The sequence below is a fragment of the Salmo salar genome, chromosome ssa20 (assembly GCF_905237065.1).
Source record: "Salmo salar chromosome ssa20, Ssal_v3.1, whole genome shotgun sequence".
Taxonomy (NCBI): Eukaryota; Metazoa; Chordata; class Actinopteri; order Salmoniformes; family Salmonidae; genus Salmo; species Salmo salar.
In genome coordinates this window covers 64606977-64633956 of record NC_059461.1, presented here as the reverse complement: position 1 = coordinate 64633956, position 26980 = coordinate 64606977, and the positions used below count along the sequence as shown (strand labels likewise).

Here is a 26980-nt window from a genome sequence, read left to right as displayed (position 1 = left end):
CACAGACACACACACAGAGACACACACACATAAACACACACTCGCACAAACAACCAGACAGACACCCCCAGACACACACACACCCTTGCACACACATAGGCCTTCACAGACACACATGTGAAAAGTCAGTATAAATAAGCAGGCCATTACAGTTTTTTACGATTGCTTAAACACTCAAATGTAACTTTTCCCACAGTTAGCAAAACCTTACACTCAAGGAGCAAAACACAAGGCTAGATTTGCACAACTGTAAGCACATTGTCAGCTTCACACTATTTGCAAAACATTACACACAGTGATTTGCAAAACACTAAACACACTTGTATACATCAGACACAGAAGTATATCATGATGTCACTTCCTTGCAATTCCAAAGCACTGACTGTCAAATTACCACACCTATGAGCCAATCTGTTAAACACAGTCATCAGGTGCACAAACACATGATTGCTAAATTGTAGACACACCAATCAGGTTTAAGCACTATAAAAATGCAGCAGGTAGGTTCACCTGCCTTCAACCAAAATGGAAGGAGTCAGAAGAAGAGTGAGGGTGAGAGGAGGAGTACACGGAGAAGGAGGTAGAGGAAGAGGCAGAGGCCGAGCCAGAGGTCGAGGAAGACCTGAAGCAGGAGGAGAACGTGCACAAAGAAGAAGAGGACCAAACTTATCAAATGACATTCGTGCAACACTAGTGGACCATGTTGTGAACCACGGATTGACGCTGAGGGAGGCTGGACTGAAGAGTTCAGCCAAATCTTACCAGATATACAGTGGCATCTGTCATAAGGACTTTTCGACAGGAAAACAGGTAGAAGAAGATCTGTCTACAGTTACAGTAATCAGCCGCTTATTGTATGCACCATATCAGCACTTGTGATACCCCTTCCTGTGACATTGTACAGTAAGTTACATGTATTATTCTCTACATAGGATTGAGGGTCGGGAACGACAAGGAGGAAGGGGGCCCATATTCACGCAAGAACAAGAGCGAGAGAGATAATAAACATGGTTTTGGCTAATAATGCTATCAGGCTCAGAGAACTACAAGCCAACATTATCGGTGACCTGCCATTTTCAATAATGTCCATCAGGACTCTCAGTCAACACTGGCACGCATCCTGAAAATACATCAGGTTCAAATGAAACAACTTTATCGAGTGCTTTCTGAGCGGAATTCAGAGAGGGTCAAACGGCTGCGGCATGAGTATGAGGAGGTTTGTATTGTTCAATTTAGCACTGTGATGTTGCATACTGCACACATTACTTTTTTACATTGACTGTATACTAGACCTATCCTGAACTACACAATCTTGTCTTTCACTGTATTTCAGGGAGTTTTGCAGATGGATGCTGAGGAAATCCTGCATGAATTGATATATATTGATGAGGCAGGGTTCAACCTCACAAAAGCAAGAAGGAGAGGCAGAAATATCATTGGCCACAGGGCTATAATCAATGTCCCAGGGCAACGTGGGGGTAACATCACCCTTTGCGCTGCCATTTCACAGCATGGGGTTCTCCTCCGTCATGCCAAAATGGGCCCTTACAACACACCTCACATTCTCGCATTTTTGGACCGATTGCGCCACATCGTCACAGCAGGTAATGAAATGCACCAGATGCAATACACTGTCATCTGGGACAATGTGTCATTCCACTGCTCTGCTTTGGTCCAGAACTGGTTTCAACACCATCCACAGTTGACAGTACTATACCTTCCACCATACTCTCCGTTTCTAAACCCTATGGAAGAGTTTTTCTCTGCATGGCGGTGGAAGGTTTACGATCTCCAGCCCCAGGCTCAGGTACCCCTCATTCAGGCCATGGAGGACGCCTGTGACCAAGTCCACGCCGCAGCTGTGCAAGGATGGATTCGACATTCAAGACGGTTCTTCCCGCGTTGTCTTGCTAATGAGGATATTGCTTGTGATGTTGATGAAATTCTCTGGCCAGATCCAGCTAGGCGAAGAGATAATGTATAGTATGTTCACTGTAGTATTTTCTGTACAATATTGTCCGTTTTTTCAGATTATTTTTTATGTTTGTTGTTATTTACTGTAATTGTAACCTGTACTGGATACAGTATTTTCCGTTTGTCTGTTTGCTGAGCTAACAGTGTTATGCACACTACTGTAGTAGCATGAAAACTGGGACATGTTTTGTTGTGATTCTCCATGTTGACATGTTGACTGATTTGGGTATATGGAGAGAAATAAATGATATTTTCCTCAGTCTGCAGCATTGGTCTTGTGTAGTGTTTGTATAGTTGCACTTTCTCTGTGTACTTCATTTACAGTACTCTAGTCACTGACAATTAGACTTGCTGAAAGTGTTTTAGGTTAGCAACAGCAGTGTGTAACTGTTTCAAAAAGATTGAAGTCATATGAAATGTGTGTGTTTCGTATGGTAACAAAATATTGTTTTTATGAAGTCGTGTATAGTTTTGAGAAAAGTGTTCCATTTTGCAAATGATCTGAAGTGTTGTGCTACTTTGGTGTAAGGTTGTGCTAATTGTGTGTAGTGTTTTGACAAACCGGGCCCTGTTTTCAAAATTGTGCTTAAACAATTGAAAGAAACTGTAATCACGTTACCAGTCAAAACAAACATGTGACGTAGGTTTCAGCAGAGACATTTGTTTCTGCAACCACTGGCATTCATTAAAACTTCCACTGTCAGCAGGGGAGAACTGGGACTAGAGAGAGGAAGACTAGGAGTTAGATATGGTCCCTGAGAAGTAGAACTAACCAACTTAAACCTGTTAAATCATGATGCCACAATTCCCTAAACGACAGATATAACCATATGAATGATTGATCAAAAACACGACATGCATGATGATGCATTTCCCTGGCTGTTATATCAATATGCAGCCGATGGCCCATACTACTGATGTGATGCCTCGGTGATCCGTGTGTGTGTGTTAATGTGTGTGTGTGTTATGCTCCATGAGGATTTCCCTCCCTGGAAAAGCCTCTCCACGCCACAGTGCTTATAATCCTTCATACTTTTAACTACCACCTCTAATGATGATTATCTGCTTAATCACAGGGATATTCTTAGACTACAGACACAGCAGATGGAGACTGCCAGGATGACCTCACTGGTAGAAATACCCTCTATGCTTTAGAAATGATAAAGAAAACAAAAGGAGCACTGATTAAATTTGTCCCTAGCGTTTCCACATTAAGTATAGAGAGGGTTGTGGGTCACATCCAGGAGAGGATTTATCTTCCTCAGGTTGCATGTATGCATCCCAAATGGCACCCTATTCCCTATATAGTGCACTACTTTTGACCAGAGCCCTATTTGCCCTGGTCCAAAAGTAGTGCACTACATACACTACTGTTCAAACGTTTGGGGTCACTTAGAAACGTCCTTGTTTTTTAAAGAATAGCCAAAGTTATTGTCCATTAAAATAACATCAAATTGATCAGAAATATAGTGTAGACATTGTTCATGTTGTAAATGACTATTGTAGCTGGCAGCTTCATTAAATAGTACCCGCAAAACACCAGTCTCAACGTCAACAGTGAAGAGGCGACTCCGGGATGCTGGCATTCATTCAGTGTCTGTGTTCTTTTGCCCATCTTAATCTTTTATTTTTATTGGCCAGTCTGAGATATGGCTTTTTCTTTGCAACTCTGCCTAGAAGACCAGCATCCCGGAGTCGCCTTTTCACTGTTGATGTTGAGACATGTTTTGCGGGTACTATTTAATGAAGATGACAGTTGAGGACTCGTGAGGTGTCTGTTTCTCAAACTAGACACTCTAATGTACTTGTCCTCTTGCTCAGTTATGCACCGGGGCCTCCCACTCCTCTTTCTATTCTGGTTAGAGCCAGTTTGCGCTGTTCTGTGAAGGGAGTAGTACACTGTTGTACGAGATCTTCAGTTTCTTGGCAATTTCTCGCATGGAATAGCCTTCATTTCTCAAGAATAGACTGACGAGTTTCAGAATTTTGAGCCTGTAATCGAACCCACAAATTGTGATGCTCCAGATACTCAACTAGTCTAAAGAAGGCCAGTTTGATTGCTTTTTTAATCAGGACAACAGTTTTCAGCTGTGCTAACATAATTGCAAAAGGGTTTTCTAATGATCAATTAGCCTTTTAAAATGATCAACTTGGATTAGCTAACACAACGTGCCATTGGAACACAGGAGTGATGGTTGCTGATAATGGGCCTCTGTACGCCTACGTAGATATTCCAATAAAAATCATCCGTTTCCAGCTACAATAGTCATTTACAACATGAACAATGTCTACACTGTATTTCTGATCAATTTCATGTTATTTTAATAGACAAAAGATGTGCTTTTCTTTCAAAAACAAGGACATTTCAAAGTGACCCCAAACTTTTGAATGGTGGTGTAGGTGCAACTAAGGCCTGGAGATGTATTGATCCAGAGAGGAAAATTAGTGAAGAAAGACAAAGCAATTGGGTTGGACAAAGCTGGCAAGACAGAGCATACAAGCAACATGCAACACACACTCTCCATTCCAGACAGGGACAATAATTCCATACCACCTATGATTTTCACCATGAGCTTATTGTGTGAAAGCCTGGTGTTAAGAGCAACAACACACCTGTTACTACAGAATCCACTCTATCTTCCCACCGGAGGTCTAGCATTAGCAATCAGCCTCTCTTCTAACCTGGAGATAGACTTCTCTCCAATCAAAACAGCAAGCATGGACCCACCCAATAGCTCCCCTGACCACATCCCAAAGCGCATGCAAATTCCCTGATGACGTGTGACTCTAACGTTACAGTTGGCTTCAAATTATTTCCCCTTTCACTGTTCAAAATACCTGTAAAAAAAAAAATCCATATTAGGAACCCTGAAGATATATCAGCCTGGGAGGCATATAAGCCTGGCCTGACCCATGTGATGGGATAAGGCACTTTTCAGTGTGCTCACAAAGGAAGAGGGATAAGGGGAAGATGAGAGAGGAATAAAGACAGGAAAGAGAGAGAGAGAGTTGAACTAAGCTCTCTGGGTGTTATCATAGGAAAATATGAAACTAACCTCTGGCATCGAAAAACTCCTCATCTGAGCTGTCAACGGACTCCTGTGCAATGTCCTGCATCCGCCAGTGGGAGATACTGTGCTTGCGGGAAGCGGCTGAGAGGTAGAAAGAGAAAAACACGTCAATTTCTACTTCAGGAGAAACGTCTATGTATGTCATCATGTCATTATTCAGAGTATTCAAAGACAAATTCATTATGTGAATCTATATTTTTATCCTTTCAGCTTCAAGTGCATTGTCTGTCTATAAAAGGCTGTAGAATAATTGCATTGGCTTTTAGGGCCTTGGGCAGAGAGGCTCTATTGGTCTCCAGTGTCACAGAGCACAAATCAAGCAAACCAGATCCCTAGATTGAGAAATGTAAGGAGGCACATATAAATAAATGTAAGGCTCTGAAGCTAACCAATTGAGCTCAGAGGTTAGCCAGCTAATCTTATCTATGAACCATGAAACATTGGAGATGAAGGCTCCATATCTAGGTAGACTACTGTCCCTCAACAACACCCATAACCTGAGATATTGAATCAATCTTTAGTATTACACAGGAGGGTTTGGCCAGGGAGTTCCTCAAATTCCCATTCTTCAGGACTAGAACGAGGGAGTATTTAGAGAGATCCCTCAAGCTCTGTTCCTCTAAGATCAGTGTTAATAAACTAATGCCAGATAAAGGCAATAACGTTAATTATAAATGACTTTCAGACAACCAACCTTTAAGTGCAATTGAATTGAAACAAGATCAATAACAAGTGAAAGTGACCAAGCAAATTGTTCCCTTGCCCTAACCTCCAGAGAACTGCAATTGGAGAGAGAAAAATATCACCTAATTGAGTTGTGTGGGCTTTCCCGTCCCTACATACAGAGAGCCAGTGTCTGAGAATCTAAGAGCCTTTACTCCACAACAACACCAGACTGCTTGTGTTTGATCTCAGCTCATTTCATCCCTCTATCCCTTCCTCCATTATCCACTTCCAGAGGCATTTGCAGAGTGCCAAACTGCATGTTGAAACGCTGAGTTCATGGCTTCCATTACACCATGCCACTTTCTCTGCCCTCACTGTTTTCACTCTCTTCATCTCTTTCTTTCTCTCCTACGGCTCTGCTTCTCCTCATCGTTATACAGGAATTAATGAGCTTTTAATTTCTTACATGACTCCATCAGTTCAAATGTTTTCACTATTAATATCTCATTGAAGGATGGGTGTCTCAACCTTTGGAGTTCTCAATTAGAGTCATGAAATGGAGGATAGGATAGTCCATGAACAGCAGATGTGTTACAAGGTGTTGCTCAACCTCAGCCTGGGGTAAGCCAGCACCGTTCAGGACAGAAACCTGGTATTTCTGTTTGCTTTTTGCACTGACTATGCACCCTACACACTCACGCACACTGACACGCCAACACAAACACCCACTTCATCACACACACACAATATGCACATACATTTATACTGACTCTACTGTACACACATCCACTCACATTCAATCATCATATAGGCTGCTGCTACACTGTTTACCATACATCCTGATGCCTAGTCACCTTACCCCTATACATATCTACCTCTATCACTCCAGTATCCCTGCACATTCTAAATATAGTACTGGAACTGACTGACCTTGCATATAGATTACTTAATTTATTGTGTTGTTCTTATTTCTTATTTCTATGTCTCATGTGTTTTTGTTTTACCTTATGTTATTTTTACTATGACATTGTTATTGAATACTGCATTGTTGAGTTTAGAGCTTGCAGGAAAAGCATTTCACTGTACTTGTGCATGTGACTTTAAAACTTGAAACTAACCAAATCCTAACAGTTGTCACAATATTGAAAACGTCAACTAACACACTGATTCATGGGTTCACCCTGGTTAATTTCATTGGACTAGATTTGATTACAGCCAAGTGTATGGAGACACACCATATGGCCCTGGTCAAAAGTAGTGCACAACATAGGGAACAGGGTGCCATTTGGGACACAGACGCAGTGTTCTATATACACTCTCATGATGAAAATGTGAATACTAACTATGTCTTACAGTTTTTTACGATTGCTTACACACTAAAATGTAACTTTTCCCACAATTAGCAAAACCTTACACTCAAGGAGCAAAACACAAGGCTAGATTTGCACAACTGTAAGCACATTGTCAGCTTCACACTATTTGCAAAACATTACACACAGTGATTTGCAAAACACTAAACACACTTGTATACATCAGAAACAGAAGTATATCATGATGTCACTTCCTTGCAATTCCAAAGCACTGACTGTCAAATTACCACACCTATGAGCCAATCTGTTAAACACAGTCATCAGGTGCACAAACACATGATTGCTAAATTGTAGACACACCAATCAGGTTTAAGCACTATAAAAATGCAGCAGGTAGGTTCACCTGCCTTCAACCAAAATGGAAGGAGTCAGAAGAAGAGTGAGGGTGAGAGGAGGAGTACACGGAGAAGGAGGTAGAGGAAGAGGCAGAGGCCGAGCCAGAGGTCGAGGAAGACCTGAAGCAGGAGGAGAACGTGCACAAAGAAGAAGAGGACCAAACTTATCAAATGACATTCGTGCAACACTAGTGGACCATGTTGTGAACCACGGATTGACGCTGAGGGAGGCTGGACTGAGAGTTCAGCCAAATCTTAGCAGATATACAGTGGCATCTGTCATAAGGACTTTTTGACAGGAAAACAGGTAAAAGAAGATCTGTCTACAGTTACAGTAATCAGCCGCTTATTGTATGCACCATATCAGCACTTGTGATACCCCTTCCTGTGACATTGTACAGTAAGTTACATGTATTATTCTCTACATAGGATTGAGGGTCGGGAACGACAAGGAAGAAGGGGGCCCATATTCACGCAAGAACAAGAGAGAGATAATACACATGGTTTTGGTCAATAATGCTATCAGGCTCAGAGAACTACAAGCCAACATTATCGGTGACCATGCCATTTTCAATAATGTCCATCAGGTCTCTCAGTCAACACTGGCACGCATCCTGAAAAGACATCAGGTTCAAATGAAACAACTTTATCGAGTGCTTTCTGAGCGGAATTCAGAGAGGGTCAAACGGCTGCGGCATGAGTATGAGGAGGTTTGTATTGTTCACTTTAGCACTGTGATGTTGTATACGGCACACATTACTTTTTTACATTGACTGTATACTAGACCTATCCTGAACTACACAATCTTGTCTTTCACTGTATTTCAGGGAGTTTTGCAGATGGATGCTGAGGAAATCCTGCATGAATTCATATACACTGCTCAAAAAAAATAAAGGAAACACTAACATAAAACATCCTAGATCTGAATGAATGAAATAATCTTATTAAATACTTTTTTCTTTGCATAGTTGAATGTGCTGACAACAAAATCACACAAAAATAATCAATGGAAATCCAATTTATCAACCCATGGAGGTCTGGATTTGGAGTCACACTCAAAATTAAAGTGGAAAACCACACTACAGGCTGATCCAACTTTGATGTAATGTCCTTAAAACAAGTCAAATTGAGGATCAGTATTGTGTGTGGCCTCCACGTGCCTGTATGACCTCCCTACAATGCCTGGGCATGCTCCTGATGAGGTGGCGGATGGTCTCCTGAGGGATCTCCTCCCAGACCTGGACTAAAGCATCCACCAACTCCTGGACAGTCTGTGGTGCAACGTGGCGTTGGTGGATGGAGCGAGACATGATGTCCCAGATGTGCTCAATTGGATTCAGGTCTGGGGAACGGGCTGGCTAGTCCATAGCATCAATGCCTTCCTCTTGCAGGAACTGCTGACACACTCCAGCCACATGAGGTCTAGCATTGTCTTGCATTAGGAGGAACCCAGGGCCAACCGCACCAGCATATGGTCTCACAAGGGGTCTGAGGATCTCATCTCGGTACCTAATGGCAGTCAGGCTACCTCTGGCGAGCACATGGAGGGCTGTGCGGCCCCCCAAATAAATGCCACCCCACACCATGACTGACCCACCGCCAAACCGGTCATGCTGGAGGATGTTGCAGGCAGCAGAACGTTCTCCACGGCGTCTCCAGACTCTGTCACGTCTGTCACATGTGCTCAGTGTGAACCTGCTTTCATCTGTGAAGAGCACAGGGCGCCAGTGGCGAATTTGCCAATCTTGGTGTTCTCTGGCAAATGCCAAACGTCCTGCACGGTGTTGGGCTGTAAGCACAACCCCCACCTGTGGACGTCGGGCCCTCATACCACCCTCATGGAGTCTGTTTCTGACCGTTTGAGCAGACACATGCACATTTGTGGCCTGCTGGAGGTCATTTTGCAGGGCTCTGGCAGTGCTTCTCCTGCTCCACCTTGCACAAAGGCGGAGGTAGCGGTCCTGCTGCTGGGTTGTTGCCCTCCTATGGTCTCCTCCACGTCTCCTGATGTACTGGCCTGTCTCCTGGTAGCGCCTCCATGCTCTGGACACTACGCTGACAGACACAGCAAACCTTCTTGCCACAGCTCGCATTGATGTGCCATCCTGGATGAGCTGCACTACCTGAGCCACTTGTATGGGTTGTAGACTCCGTCTCATGCTACCACTAGAGTGAAAGCACCACCAGCATTCAAAAGTGACCAAAACATCAGCCAGGAAGCATAGGAACTGAGAAGTGGTCTGTGGTCACCACCTGCAGAACCACTCCTTTATTGGGGGTGTCTTGCTAATTGCCTATAATTTCCACCTGTTGTCTATTCCATTTGCACAACAACATGTGAAATGTATTGTCAATCAGTGTTGTTTCCTAAGTGGACAGTTTGATTTCACAGAAGTGCGATTGACTTAGAGTTACATTGTGTTGTTTAAGTGTTCCCTTTATTTTTTGAGCAGTGTATATTGATGAGGCAGGGTTCAACCTCACAAAAGCAAGAAGGAGAGGCAGAAATATCATTGGCCACAGGGCTATAATCAATGTCCCAGGGCAATGTGGGGGTAACATCACCCTTTGCGCTGCCATTTCACAGCATGGGGTTCTCCTCCGTCATGCCAAAATGGGCCCTTACAACACACCTCACATTCTCGCATTTTTGGACCGATTGCACCACATCGTCACAGCAGGTAATGAAATGCACCAGATGCAATACACTGTCACCTGGGACAATGTGTCATTCCACCGCTCTGCTTTGGTCCAGAACTGGTTTCAACACCATCCACAGTTGACAGTACTATACCTTCCACCATACTCTCCGTTTCTAAACCCTATCGAAGAGTTTTTCTCTGCATGGCGGTGGAAGGCCAGCATCCCGGAGTCGCCTCTTCACTGTTGATGTTGAGACTGGTGTTTTGAAGGTACTATTTAATGAAGCTGCCATTTGAGGACTTGTGAGGTGTCTGTATGAAAAATAATTGGCATTTAAACAGGATTTGGAGCATGCTAAAATCAAGCTGCAACAAGAGTGGCTAGAGTTGGTTAGGAAAGGAAAGCTCTAAGGGGAGAGTTTGCTCTGGGAAGGTGACCCAGATTTACCTAGGGGTCGCTCCTCTCTCGGTCATGCCCCGGACTCATTTGATATTGTTGGAAACTTACGGTTGTTGCCAAAATTGAATGAGAAGGACTCTGAGACGTTTTTTTTGTTGGAGCTTGTTGCTGACGCGCTCTCTCGTGTGCCCTGTTCCTGAATGTCTACGTGACTGACCATTGTTTATTTTGTTTGGTATTGTCCTGTTCTGTTGCTTCTGTCTGTTCCCTTCTGGTCTTGTTTTCTTCTTTCCTCTTAAAGGTTGCTTCCAGTGCGCAAAGGTTGCTGAGGTCTTGGGGAGGACGAGGTTGGCTGGGGCAAGTGGAAGTGTGAACACGTACCCCCTAATGATTTGGGACGCAGGCTGGGTCATTTGGGATGCAGGGCAGGGTCATTTGGGACGCAGACTGGGTCATTTGGGATGTAGGCTGGGTCATTTGGGATGCAGAGCAGGGTCATTTGGGATGAAGGGAAGTGTCATTTGGGACGCAGCCTGGGTCATTTGGGATGCAGTGCAGGGTCATTTGGGATGCAGTCTGGGTTATTTGGGACACAGATCAGTATTATTTGTTGTTTGTGTGATTGGTGTGGTGTTCTGGGTCCTTGTTGGTCCCCGGTTTATGGACCAGAAATCCAACATGGATGGATAACCTAAGATGTTTCACTTTTTTCTTCTGAGGACGCACATCAAGAATGACAGGGAGTAGAAATTGCTCAAGTAGTTTTTAAACAAAAGAAATGGCCAAAAGAGTGGTATTAGTGAGTTTAAGTAGGCGATGAAGTAATCAAAAAGGCATAACAGCCATCTTAAATGACTCTAAACATATTCCCTTATCGATAAGTAACCACCAGAATCTGTGGTCAATATTGAAGTCATTTTGAAGATATTTAAGAGAGACTAATATGGAAGTGATAAAAACCCTTCCTCTAACATCTCTCCCTCTTTCCCTACCGCTCCCTCTCTCCCTCTCGCCCGGCCGCCAGCCAGCCAGCCAGCTAGCCAGCTTTTGGCTCCCGGTTAGGTATACAGGCAGCACTCGCCAACCCAGTGCACCCTCATGACAAACGGCCATTAAATTCTAATTAACACTACTTTGCATGCTTGAATAAATAACTGAGGTCAGGGGCTGAATGCATTATCACACGCCTGAGTAGGGTTTAGGGAACACTGTGCTGCTGCCTGTGAAGGGCTTGGCAGCACTGCCGAATAGAGGCCAAACCTAAGATTTCACTTATGGCACATAAGATTGTAACATTAGATGATACTCGTCAGTTATTGGAAAATGACAAATGTCTTCATGGCTCAAATATTCCATGGACAATAGGGCTGTTTGAGGGCTTACATGAGGTTGCAAAAGATACGTAAATAATACATGGAAACAATAATTGTGAAAACTTAGCAAAAAGGTAACACTTAAACTGAAATGTGTTTGGCAATGTAATTTGTCGGTAGAAAGTCAGCCAGGCATATCTATAATTTATCTGGCAAAAATGAATGTAGTGACTGAATTAGCAAACATGAGGGGTTGTGAAACTAACTGAGCTCTCCCTCTGAGGAATGAGAAAGAGCGAGAGAGAGAAAGGCCTACAGCAGCACCTAGATCTTCTGCACAGATTCTGTCAGACAGTAAATCTCAGTAAGACAAAACTAATGGTATTCCAAAAAAAGTCCAGTTGCCAGGACCACGAATACAAATTCCATCTAGACACCGTTGCCCTAGAGCACACAAAAAACTCTACATACCTCGGCCTAAACATCAGCGCCACAGGTATTTCCACAAAGCTGTGAACAAGCTGAGAGACAAGGCAAGAAAGACCTTCTATGCCATCAAAAGGAACATAAAATTCGACATACCAATTGGGATCTGGCTAAAAATACTTGAATCAGTTATAGAACCCATTGCCCTTTATGGTTGTGAGGTCTGGGGTCCGCTCACCAACCAAGAATTCACAAAATGGGACAAACACCAAACTGAGATTCTGCATGCAGAATTCTGCAAAAATATCCTCAGTGAGCAACGTAAAACACCAAATAATGCATGCAGAGCAGAATTAAGCCAACACCCGCTAATTATCAAAATCCAGAAAAGAGACGTTAAATTCTACAACCACCAAAAAAGGAAGCGATTTCCAAACCTTGGATAACAAAGCCATCACCTACAGAGAAATGAACCTGGAGAAGAGTTCCCTAAGCAAGCTGGTCCTGGTCCAGGACAGCAACACAATTAGACCCAACCAAATCATGAGAAAACAAAAAGATAATTACTTGACACATTGGAAAGAATTTATAATAAAACTGAGCAAACTAGAATGCTATTTGGCCCTAAACAGAGAGTACACAGTGGCAGAATACCTGATAAGATCCAAATTAAGGAAATCTTTGACTCAGTGAGCATAGCCTTGCTGTTGAGAAAGGCCGCCGAAGGCAGACCTGGCTCTCAAGAGAAGACAGGCTATGAGGTGAAAACTGAGCTGCACTTCCTAACCTCCTGCCAAATGTATGACTATCTTAGAAACACATATTTCCCTCAGATTAACAGACCCACAAAGAATTCGAAAACAAATCAAATTTTGATAAACTCCCATATCTACTGGGTGAAATACCACAGTGTGCCATCACAGCAGCAAGATTTGTGACCTGTTGCCACAAGAAAAGGGTAACCAGTGAAGAACAAACACCATTGTAAATACAACCCATATTTATATTTTTTTATTTTCCCTTTTGTACTTTAACTATTTGCACATCATTACAACACTGTATATAGACAATATGACATTTGAAATGTCTTTATTCTTTTGGAACTTTTGTAAGTGTAATATTTACGGTTATTTTTTCATTATTTCTATTTCACTTGCTTAGGAAATGTAAACATCTGTTTCCCATGAAAATAAAGCCCTTAAATTGAAATGGAGAATTGAGAGAGAGAGTGAGTGTGTATCTGCTGTCTGTCACTGCCTCCTCTCATACAGGGCTATTTTTAGCTCTGTGCTGAATCCCAATCATTGTGCAAATTAGGAAGGACACAATCATTTGGGCAGAAACTGAAAAACCCAATTGGAGTTGGCCAATTTGAGACTAATTCAAGTTACATGTTACAGCAACTGCACATAAATAAATCATCTCTACTCAATGAGGACATGATTCCATCTCCAGGAATGAAGATAATTACAATACAAAGATTTTTATAACATCAATTGATCAGCTGCAAGAGGTGCGCCGGCAATTGCCGACAACACCAAAAGCTTGCCTAATGTTGATGGTCATAAGCACCGCAGTGCAGGGTCATTTAATGGTCATGTACTTTCCTTGAGTCTTAGTTTCAAACGTAGTCCAAAATTAAAAGAAAGAATATCGAGGCTGCATTTTCTTCCTTGTTTCAGTCACCTGTCAGCCAGTCAGGTGGCAGCTGGTAGCTGTTTGAGAAACTGAAAACAGAGGGATCTCACTAATATCATTCAGCCCATCACACAGCAAAGCTGCCAGAGAAGAATTACCAAAACTATCTACATACATTTATTAAACCGCAATCATTGGTCTTGAGTATTATTCTGCATTAGTCAATTTGTTTCTTATCAATAAGCAGAGTTCATTATGTTTAGTATGCTTGAAAATAAATGAAGGAACGGCACTCAGACCATTACAGGTAAAATGCCATTAATCCAGAAAAATATGTTGTCTAGGGAATGTGTTTGTCTGGGTTATTGATTGCACTGCTTACATTTTTCAAATGAATTCTGAGGACAAAGCTGCTTGTCTGCTCAACCCTCATACTGTATCTGTGATAATCACCATCTCTCCTCTTTAACTTTCACTTTAACAGTGAAATGGTTTTTCTGAGTAGTGTTACAAACAGGAATCACAGATGACAAGGACTGTCTGTTGTCTCGGTGCTTATTTGTCTGCAGACTGACAAAAGCCTTTGAGATCCAGACATAATAATCAAATGAAAATGTAAACAATTCAACAGTGACCAGTTCAATTTACAATATCACTTCTGAAATACAATACATTTCGCCTATCAAAGAAAATTCCACCCAAAATGCATGCAGAGCACACAAAGAGAATGGTACAAAGCTCTCCCTCACCCTCCATTTGGCAAATCTGACCATAATTCTATCCTCCTGATTCCTGCTTACAAGCAAAAACTAAAGCAGGAAGCACTAGTGACTCGGTGAATAAAAAAGTGGTCAGATGAAGCAGATGCTAAGCTGCAGGACTGTTTTGCTAGCACAGACTGAAATATGTTCTGGGATTCTTCCGATGGCATTGATGAGTACACCACATCAGTCACTGGCTTCATCAATAAGTGCATCGGTGACGTCGTCCCCACAGTGACTGTACGTACATACCCCAACCAAAAGCCATGGATTACAGGCAAAATCCACACTGAGCTAAAGGGTAGAGCTGCGTTTTCAAGGAGCGGGACTATAACCCAGAAGCTTATAAGAAATCCCGCTATGCCCTCCAACGAACCATCAAACAGGCAAAGCATCAATACAGGACTAAGATCGAATTGTACTACACCGGCTCCGACACTCGTCGGATGTGGATTTTTTTTTTCTCATTTTGTCTGTCATAGTTGACGTGTACCTATGATGAAGATTACAGGCCTCTCTCATCTTTTTAAGTGGGAGAACTTGCACAATTGGTGGCTGACTAAATACTTTTTTCCCCCACTGTATATAGCCTCGCTATTGTTATTTTACTGCTGCTATTTTATTATTTCTTACTTTTATTTCTTAATTTTATTAGGTATTCTTCTTAAACTGCATGGTTGGTTATTAAGGGCTTGTGAGTAAGCATTCACTGTGAGGTCTACACCTGTTGTATTGGGTACATGTGACAAATAACATCTGATTTGAAAAACTATCTTTAGGTATGAGTTTCATTTGCGCATTGTTGATATTGTCTTTAAAAAAAAATTGCAAGTCAGCAATCAAGTTTTGAAAATATATGACTTTCAAAATACAGAAATACAGAAATACAGCAAAATGCATCATACCCGCTGTATTTATGTATTTTGAAAGTTATATACAGTTGAAGTCAGAAGTTTACATACACCTTAGCCAAATACTATTAAACTCAGTTTTTCAAAATTCCTGACATTTAATCCCAGTAAAAATTCCCTGTTTTAGGTCAGTTAGGATCACCACTTCATTTTAAGAATGTGAAATGTCAGAATAATAGTAGAGAGAATGATTCATTTCAGCTTTTATTTCTTTCATCACATTCCCAGTGGGTCAGAAGTTTACATACACTCAATTAGTATTTGGTAGCATTGTCTTTAAATTGTTTAACTTGGGTCAAACATTTCGGTAGCCTTTCACAAGCTTCCCACAACAAATTGGGCAAATTTTGGCCCATTCCTCCTGTCAGAGCTGGTGTAACTGAGTCAGGTTTGTAGGCCTCCTTGCTCGCACATGCTTTTTCAGTTCTGCCCACAAATTTTCTATGGGATTGACTTTGTTGTCCTTAAGCCATTTTGCCACAACTTTGGAAGTATGCTTGGGGTCATTTTCCATTTGGCAGACCCATTTGCGACCAAGCTTTAACTTCCTGACTGATGTCTTGAGATGTTGCTTCAATATATCCACATAATTTTCTTTCCTCATAATGCCATCTATTTTGTGAAGTGCACCAATCCCTCCTGCAGCAAAGCACCCCCACAACATGATGCTGCCACCCCCGTGCTTCATGGTTGGGATGGTGTTCTTCGGCTTGCAAGCCTCCCCCTTTTTCCTCCAAACATAACAATGGTCATGATGGCCAAACAGTTCTATTTATGTTTCATCAGACCAGAGGACATTTTTCCAAAAAGTACAATCTTTGTCCCCATGCGCAGTTGCAAACCGTAGTCTGGCTTTTTTATGGCGGTTTTGGAGCAGTGGCTTCTTCCTTGCTGAGCGGCCTCTCAGGTTATATCAATATAGGACTCGTTTTACTGTGGATATAGATACTTTTGCACCTGTTTCCTCCAGCATCTTCACAAGGTCCTTTGCTGTTGTTCTGGGATTGATTTGCACTTTTCGCACTAAAGTACGTTCATCTCTAGAAGACAGAACGTGTCTCCTTCCTGAGCGGTATGATGGCTGCGTGGTCCCATGGTGTTTATACTTGCGTACTATTGTTTGTACAGATGAACGTAGTACCTTCAGGCATTTGGAAATTGCTCCCAAAAATGAACCAGACTTGTGGAGGTCTACAATTTTTTTCTGAGGTCTTGGATGATGTCATGCAAAAAGGCACTGAGTTTGAAGGTAGGCCTTTAAATATATCCACAGGTATACCTCCAATTGACTGAAATGATGTCAATTAGCCTATCAGAAGCTTCTAAAGCCATGACATCATTTTCTGGAATTTTCCAAGCTGTTTAAAGGCACAGTCAACTTAGCGTATGTAAACTTCTGACCCACTGGAATTGTGATACAGTGAATTATAAATGAAATAATCTGCCTGTAAACAATTGTTGGAAAAATGACTTGTGTCATGCACAAAGTAGATGTCCTAACCGGCCTGCCAAAACTGCAGTTTGTTAACAAGAAATTTGTGGAGTGGTTGAAAAACTAGTTTTAATGACTCCAACCTAAGTGTATGTAAACTTCCTACTTTAAAATTTTTATTTTACCTTCATTTAACTAGGCAAGTCAGTTAAGAACAAATTGTTATTTTCAATGACAGCCTAGGATCAGTGGGTTAACTGTCTTGTTTAGGGGTAGAACGACAGATTTTTACCTTGTCAGCTCAGAGATTCGATCTTGTAACATTTCGGTTACTAGTCCAACGCTCTAAACACTAGGCTACCTGCTGACTTCAACTGTATCTTGAAAACTTGATTACTGACATACACAACATTTGTTTTAAAATAGTCAAAGTTTTAGGTCCCATATTCCTAGCACGCAACAATTCCATCATGTTTATGTGTTATGTGTCACGCGTGTGTGTAGGAACGGACCAAGGCGCAGCGTGAGGATCGTTCCACATCTTTTATTCGAATGTGAAACTTTGCAAGACAAAACAATACACTATAAACAAAACACAAACCGTGACGACAGAGGTGCAACATGCACTAACTCAAAAATAATCTCCCACAAACACAGGTAAACACAGGTGGGAAAAACAACTACTTAAATATGATCCCCAATTAGAGATAACGGTGACCAGCTGCCTCTAATTGGGGATCATCCAAAAAACCCAACATAGAAAAACAGAAACTAGAACCAAACAACATAGAACTAAATAAACTAGATAACCCCCCCCCTCAGTCACGCCCTGACCTACTCTACCATAGAAAATAAGAGCTCTCTATGGTCAGGATGTGACATTATGACTCTACAAACATGTTGGATGCATTTGCTGTTTGTTTTGGTTGTGTTTCAGATTATTCTGTACCCAAACAAAATGGTAAATTATATATTGTGACATTTTGGAGTCACTTTTATTGTAAATAAGAATAGAATATGTTTCTAAACACTATTACATTCATGTGGATGCTACTATAATTACAGATAGTCCTGAATGAATCGTGGATAATGATGAGTGAGAACGTTACAGACGGACAAATATCATACCCCCCAAAAATGCTTGGGGGTTTGATATTTATGCATCTTCATTTCAAAATCAAAATGCTGGAGTACAGAGCCAAAAAAACTACTAAAAGGACACTGTACATGCCTGAAGTCTACTTCTGTCTCCAACCTAGGGTTTTGATCAAGTGGAAATTGAAGAGCGAAAGACCGCATGTAACCCCTAAACCCCTGATGTTCTTCACTTCAATGAGGAGATAATGTTTTTAGGAGAAGCTGAAACAGAAATACTGTATGATCATGTTCCAAGTACATATGATATGGAATGTTTGGTAGAGCCTCTGCTAAAACGGATGTTCCCATCTCCTCTTATCAAAAATGCAATTTCCTTACTTATCCCCAGCTGCCTTTTGGTAATGAAAGACTTTCTATAGAGAAAAGAGGAAAAGGGTATGTGGCAGAATCCTAAGAGACAAACTAAAAAAAGCTACAGATCCACTCAGAGCAGATCTCAAGTAACGATGAAGCAGATAAGAAGAACATGTGTGAATATAAGAAAGATTACAATAAAGTCTATATCTAGGCCAAGTTGTTTTACTGTAAAGAAAGTAAAAGGAGAAAAGATGTCCTATCTACAAACCACAATGACACAGAGATTACACACTACAGTCAAAGGTGCAACAATATTGAAAGAAAATAGATCATGGAGATATGGAGGTAGGAACAGTAACCCTTACATATTGCAGTTTGCCATCAATCTTGTACCAGTGTGTTCAAGCATTGCAGGGTTCAAATGAACTTCACGAGCAGAACAGCGACCAAGGCTGGGATGATGGCCGTGGCCATAGATTTGCCATTAGCTCAGCGAGGGATAATCACTCACATCATATTGTGACTATTATGACAAACTGAAAAAAGGACTGCAGTTACAGCTACTTACAATTCAATTAGTCTGTTAGTTTCAAGGAAATCTATTGTCGATTATAAACTGGGGAGCAATGCTTTCCTCTCAATCATATTACAGCATATCATGAATAATCTGCACTGCACAACTGGTGACAGAATGAAAAGCTTCCTGCTACAATGTACTGAGGACTATATTAACCTTCTAAGAACAAGTTTCCCACTGGGCACAAACCTCATTTCAACGTCTAGTTTTCATTTCATTTTGGTTGTGTCAACTAATGTCAATTCAACGCAAATCAACAAAACATTTCACCATGACATTGTATTTAGGTTAAAAGTTGTGGCTTGTTGCAAATTCAATCAGTTTTCCACGTTGATGCAACAACATCACATAGATTTTTTGTTGTTGAAATGACGTGGAAACAACGTCGAATCAACACGTTTTTTGCCCAGTGGGTTATGAGGTCTTGAAATAATCTATCTGTCTGTCTCTCTCTATGTCTGTCTCTCTATCTGTCTCTCTCCCTTCTGTTGCATCTCTCTTTACTCATTGAATCAACTGCTAATTGAGCTGAATCAGTAAATTAGCAGATGCAATTGCGACATGGCTGGCATGTGATCTGGATAGGGTTCTACTATACAGAGCTGAGCTCCCTCTCCTAACACCTGGGCTGGTTCAAAACATACTGTCCATGTGTGTCCCAAATGGCACCCTATTCTTTTGGTCAGAGCCCTGGTCAAAGGTAGTGCACTATAAAGGGAATAGAGAGTCATTTGGGACACACACACACACTGTGTTTCAGTCAGCAGCCAGTGGCATAAGCGCATGTTACTCTAGAAATATGTTTTATTCAAGTGCATTGGGTAGTCTCCCTACATGTTTTGTTGATGTTGGTATTTATAGGATCACATCTCATAGCTGTTGTGTACTTATTGTACCCGCCAGGTAGGACATTAGCCTCCCTCCTGTAAGGCAGGTGGTGAGGGAGATTCTTATAATTGTATTGTTTTCATTATAAAACTCATTTCAGTTCTACCTAAATTCCATTACTGGAAAGCCTGGTAAAAAGTAACCTCGTCCCCAGGCTCAACTGCGAGAGAGAGCCGGCTGGGTGAACGAGACTAAGTAGTAAGACCATAACTTGGCCTTATTGTATGCAATTTAATTCTGTCTCTGGTGTTCAGTTCCTGAGATTACAGTCCAATCATCAGCCAACCAGCAGTGACTGTATAAGACAAATGAGACTAACCTCAATAACTTATGTGACCTTGACTTCATGGTTTTAATTATCTCCATAACAAATCATTGCACCCCTATAACAAAATCATCATTGTTGGGCACAACGAAAAGAGACATTGGGCACCACCAAGAGTCATGCATAATTTGAGTACTGCTTGACTTACTGAAACTGGATAATAAAGGCCTACAATGGGTATTTTATTATCATTCAGCTCACGAATATGACCAATTTACGTCACGTCTCCAGAGTCGAGTCAAGGTTAAATATATAATGGAACAGTCATGAAATATTAAATCAATTCAAAAAGCATAGCTAACACCGTCAGAGAAAGCGTTATGATGAATACAAAACTAGGATGGGTCTGACTGGGTCACTCTAAAGAAAACTCACCAGTTGCTCATCAATCTTTTATCACTCTACTTTCAGGAAAGTTGGACAAAATCAGACAGGGTCTACATCCCAATATAGGCCTACACCCTATATTCCCTACATAGTGTACTACTTTTGACCAGATCCCCAGTGGCCCTGGTCAAACGTAGTGCACTATTTAGGGAATTGGGTGCCTTTTGTGACACAACCCACGCTGTCCAAAGCCCATTGCTTCATGTGTTGTTGTTGAGGAAGTCACTATACCACTGGACAGCACACAATCTGTCATGTGAACGTTATCTAATTAAATTCATTAGACCAAAGATGGGCCCATGTACTTCACACATAGTCATGTTTTCAAGATACTTTATTGTGTTTTTACCTATACCTCAAACACATTCATTCAACAGCAACATTTATTTAGGATTCCACCATCTCAATCATCTTCCATTGCCCCTTGCCACCTTCTTCCTCACCTACCATAAGACTTATCAAGGTGCAATGGAAGGTGATTTAGAAGGTGGAATGCTGAATTGCATTATAAAGGTGAACCAAATGTAGTCTACACTGAACTTTTCATATTTCATTATTGCACTGAATCATGAAGAATAGACTATCAATTTCCATAATCAACAGAACACATCTCCCTGGGGAATGCTATATAGTGGCCTTGATACACTGTATTCCTTTCAATTGTATCAATGTGTGCATTGGTGTTTTAGTAAGCAGGGGTGGACTGGCCATCTGGCAGGGTCAATGCCAGGGTCGATTTCTGGTCCCAGTCCGCCCCTGTCAGTAAGTTATTGAACCCCATGGTGATCAACTGGATATCAACCAGGTATAATGAAACTGCAGTTAAAACAGTTATAACACCTTCATTACAACATTAATTTAACTGTATCACCTGCATGTTAGCGTTTTTCATAATGAATCTTGTTCTGGAGGCAGCTCTGCAGTGGTCACTAGCTGGCACAACCATAAAGTCATAGAATCTCAGTTTAAACATAACCCTAACCGCAATGCTAACCCTAATGCCTAACCTTAAAATAAGCCCAAAAGGCTATTTTTTGTTTTCATACATTTTTACAATATAGCCAATTTTGACTTTGCAGCTGGCCTATCTAAGAGGAACTCGCTCAGTTCTGCCTCCAGGACAAGACTCATGACAATAAACGTCGACCTGCGTATCAACTCGTGTGTCCAGTTTTACTTGTGGAAAGTCCAGTTTTACTTTTCTAATACACAAATTCATACTGTTAAATATTTGTGTGGACAACAATAGTCCAACTAATTGCCTACTAATAATAGCCTATCCACTAACAATGTAATTTTCCTTGAATGCATGCTTGTTTTTTATTTATTTTTATTTTACCTTTATTTAACTAGGCAAGTCAGTTAAGAATAAATTCTTATTTTCAATGACGGCCTAGGAACAGGCTTGTCAACAAAGATTGATGAGCGTTTGAGTCTCAGGAACTGAAAAGGGTTTACCCAAATAATTTGATATGCTCAATATATGTGATTAATGAGGTCCAAATCTAAGTTTGGCGCGCGCTTTTTCACGTCGTTAATGGTCAGGATGACGGATTCACACCTTAAATGTGTCAAAATAATTTACAATAAACGTACTCAGACAACATCGACAAAACACTTCACACCGTTTGACAAACATCTCAGAGGACACGGGTTGCTTTTTATTCGGATAGACTAATGAACGGTAACATCACGCATTCCAACAGATTGTCAAGAAGAGCCAGTGGGCTATTGCGCACATGCATCGTTTTACATGATTTAGGTTGAGACGTTGACTTATGCGACCTGATAACCTCATAAGCTTTGACACCGGAGGAGACATGGTAGGCTATATAAAAAAAATATTGAACCGAGCACCTTACCTTTCCCTCTCGTTTCCTTCGCCATCCCAACCTCTATGTCTCTACCAAGGTAGGTGCGGAGTCACCGGGATGTAATTTTGTTAGATAGTTTTAACCGAGTGGGCGCTCCCTCCCTCGTCTCCGCACCTTGACGCCAGCCAGGCAGAAGATAGGTAGCCCTGAGGCAGTGAGGTTGCGCTTTTTCTCTCGTCTTGAATTCTGCAGCTGAGATCCTCTGGCTCATCGGTGACAAGACCCACATCCAGTGGATCTGCCTCTTGTACTGAACATACTTTCAGTTTTTGTATCTGTGCAGACTTTGCTACTGCCCTCCCCTCCACTATCGTCACATCAGTAGAAGTGTTACAAGGACCAGTGTTAGACTGCCTCCAGTGGCTCGCTGGTGTGCCACCCAAGGGCGTCCGTTGTATGAATTGGCTCTGCCTCCTGCAGTTGGGATTCCAATAAAATAAATGAGTCGACAGTGACACATTGATGCAAAGTGAATTGCGTGGGATGCATTTCTAACCATTGACGTGAGGTCTAGTTGACGTGAGGTCTAGAAATAAATATAGCCCAATTGGAAAACGACACATCTACAAAATCGCACTCCTAGCTATTAAATTAGGTAGTTACAACTGTTATGATTGTAGAGTACAATAATAAAGATAACATAACCTATAAGCCTATAAACAACAGACAGGTTAATGTTTCAGTATGTTGAACCATAAATAGGCGGCACGCAGCAGACATGACAAATAGCTTGACACAGGCTCTTTATTGACCTAAAAGACATGATGATGATAATGACTGTCTCCAAGCCACAGATGGGGGCCTAAAGGGCAAGGACCTAATCTCACCTTGTCATCACGCTAGTTTTATTTCCTGCAGCCTTGGCTCCTCCACAATGTTAGGTCAGAGACCCAGCTATAAAACATACTGGAACCAGAGTTCAACAGCATAGCATCGCAGCACATTCCTCATGGTCCACAGACGGCTCACATCACATCTTAGGCTTTGTGCGGAGTGGACTGTTGCATTTGTGAGAAACTGTTATTAGCCACATGGATCAGATGCATGCATTAATGGGCTGAATCCCAAATGGCACCCTATTCCCTACAAAGTGCACCATAGTGTGCACCATAGTACAATGTTGCCCTAGTCTGGTCAAAAGTAGTGCACTATAAGGGCAAAGGGTGCCATTTCGGATTCTGTCAAACTGTTATTAGACACATGGATAATCAGATAAGTTAATGGCTGCATTACTGTTAGGGGTGTAGCCTATTGTATGTGAACTGTAGAAACACAGCACAGGGGAGTAAGGCTGGCTGGCTGGCTTCAGACATTCAGTGCCTAATCGATGATGTTTTATAGATTTCCCTGCTCTGACATTGTCAAAAAACCTGGACTAACTCTCACAACAGGCTGTCACATCTATCAAACAATACGCTATATTCATTTAGATCACTGTCATATCTATCAAATAATGAGATATATTCATTTAGATCACTGTCACATCTATCAAATAATGAGATATGACAGTGATCTAAATTAATATATGTCATTATTTGATAGATGTGACAGTGATCTAAATGAATATATGTCATTATTTGATAGATGTGACAGTGATCTAAATGATTATATCTCATTATTTGATAGATGTGACAGTGATCTAAATGAATATATGTCATTATTTGATAGATGTGACAGTGATCTAAATGAATATATGTCATTATTTGATAGATGTGACAGTGATCTAAATGATTATATCTCATTATTTGATAGATGTGACAGTGATCTAAATGATTATATCTCATTATTTGATAGATGTGACAGTGATCTAAATGATTATATCTCATTATTTGATAGATGTGACAGTGATCTAAATGATTATATCTCATTATTTGATAGATGTGACAGTGATCTAAATGATTATATCTCATTATTTGATAGATGTGACAGTGATATAAATGATTATATCTCATTATTTGATAGATGTGACAGTGATCTAAATGATTATATGTCATTATTTGATAGATGTGACAGTGATCTAAATGATTATATCTCATTATTTGATAGATGTGACAGTGATCTAAATGATTATATCTCATTATTTGATAGATGTGACAGTGATCTAAATGATTATATCTCATTATTTGATAGATGTGACAGTGATCTAAATGATTATATATCATTATTTGATAGATGTGACAGTGATCTAAATGATTATATCTCATTATTTGATAGATGTGACAGTGATCTAAATGATTATATGTCATTATTTGATAGATGTGACAGTGATCTAAATGATTATATCTCATTATTTGATAGATGTGACAGTGATCTAAATGATTATATCTATCAAACCAAATCTATTCATTTAGAGTACTACCACTTTGAATATGCTGAAACTATGACACCCGCTGTCTATATGTGAAGAGCCCATTCAGATAAACAAAGTATCATATTCACCCCTACATGTATAGAAATCCTATTACCAAAGGACACCCATGTTCCCAACCCTTTCAACAGAAAACAAGATATTGTACTATAAAACGAAAACTCAAAGTAGATTCCCAACCTGAAGATCTCATTGTAGATTCCCAACCTGAATACAACCTAAAAAAAATCATTGTAGATTCCCAACTGAATACAACCTGAACAACTCATTGTAGATTCCCAACCTGAACCATCTACCAAGCGCAGTGGGAAACATGGGAGAGCAGTGCCTCGTTCTATCCTCTCGCTAACACATGACCACACAACAGGTCATAGCGTGGGATCAGAGCAGCACCAGCATCACTCTATCTGCAGCTCTGCACCCTGGTGCCATTTAATGACTATCGATGGAGCCAAATGCCTGAGGCTGAGCCATCTCCCTCCAATCTGAGTACTGGCCTGGCCACAGACACACTATATTACCCAACCCCATGAGGGCCCAGGCTATTTGAACCAGTCAGGATGACCAATGGCAAAATACTTCTGGCTCAAGACACTGTATTGTGATTCTAGCAGGAGAGTAAAAGAAAACAGCCTGCAAGGCCAGGAAGACAGCGAGAGATAGCATTGATTACACCCAATGGCCTCACTCACAAGAAGAAAAAAAAGGTAATTCAATTTAGGCAGAATAACTTTTTTCTTTAGAAGCAATCTCATCCTATGCCAAGGCAGTGTGCCAAGTCTACCTCAGGCTCTACTTTGAGCTGCCCCCCCTCTCCCAATCATAAAAAAAACAGTTTATTCAAAAACAAATATAAATACATGATTACATTAATCACCCAACATCAGTGCCTAACCTCACGAATGCTCTTGTGGCTGAATGGAAGCATGTCCCAGCAGCAATGTTCCAATATGAAAGCCTTCCCAGAAGAGTGGTGGCTGTTAAAGCAGCAAAGGGGGACCAACTCCATATTAATGCCCATGATTTTGGAATGAGATGTTCAGCGAGCAGGTGTCCACATACTTTTGGTCATGTAGAGTACACTGAGTGTACAAAACATTAAGAACACCTTTCCATGACATAGACTGACCAGGTGAATCCAAATGAAAGCTATGATCCCTTATTGATGAACCTGTTAAAGCCACTTCATTCAGTGTAGATGAAGGGCAGGAGACAGGTTAAAGAAGGTTTTCTAAGCCTCTAGACAACTGAGAAATGGATTGTGTATGTGTGCCATTCAAAGGGTTAATGGGCAAGACAAAATATTTAACGCCTTTGAACAGGGTATGGTAGTAGGTGCCAGGCGCATCAGTTTATGTATGTCAAGAACTGCAATGCTTCTGGGTTTTTCCCGCTCAACAGTTCAAGAATGGTCCACCACCCAAAGGACATCCAGCCAACTTGGCACAATTGTGGGAAGCAATGGAGTCAGGATGGGCCAGCATCCCTGTGGAACGCTTTCAACACCTTGTACAGTATATGCTCCAACGAATTGAGGCTGTTCTGAGGGCTAAAGGGGTGCAACTCAATATTAGGAAGCTGTGTCTAATGTTATGTAGACTCAGTGTATATCCACGTATCCAGATACCTGAGAAAGCACCTGATCTCAGCACTCAGAACCAATTGTCTTTCTGCACTAATGGATTTGTTCCATTTATCTACCAGTCTGTCATAAGAGACATGGGGCTGCTCCAGAGTGGGGGCCAGTGGGTTCTAGCAGAAAAGCAGCCAAGAGATGACCCCATGTGCAAATCATCTACTAACAACAATGAACTTTGCACCTCAAGTCTGAAATAAGACTCTGGACCTTTTGCCTTTTAGCTATCCACACAAAGACGTAGCTTTCAATACATCTTAATTCTACTAACCATGAGTCATGACACAGCAAGGATAAGTGTTTCACATTTGATAGCTGCCAATGCTATAAGATTACCCACTGCTTTGTGGGGGAAACAAGGTTGTTTCTCTCTCGTTTCTGAAGCAGAGTATTTATAGGTCAGACTATCTGATGACATCAGGGAGATTACTGCCCAGGGAGGGCACATACTGTACTGGTCAATTTCTCAACTGGAGCAGCTGCATTCCTCTCTCATATCAACACCCAGAGCATAGATCGAACTACTACAAT

The 26980-nt window shown here is 41.2% G+C and overlaps 1 protein-coding gene across 4 annotated transcripts in view; it reads right to left on the bottom strand.

Moving 5' to 3' along the window:
* LOC106581175 (membrane-associated phosphatidylinositol transfer protein 3) overlaps positions 1-22777 on the bottom strand; it is a 129560-nt gene extending 106783 nt beyond the window's left edge. For 2 of the 4 annotated variants that reach the window (XR_001323032.2, XR_001323030.2), the window contains exons 1-2: positions 22434-22777; positions 5031-5126 (exon numbers count right to left, since the gene is read on the bottom strand). Coding sequence is in view for 1 of the 4 variants with exons in the window: in XM_014163053.2 (XP_014018528.1) it covers positions 5031-5126; positions 22434-22458 (121 nt within the window). In the remaining 3 variants the exon portion in view is untranslated. The remainder of the gene's footprint in view (positions 1-5030; positions 5127-22433) is intronic. The other 2 variants (XR_001323028.2, XM_014163053.2) reach the window with 1 other exon arrangement.
* Positions 22778-26980: the final 4203 nt, after the last annotated feature.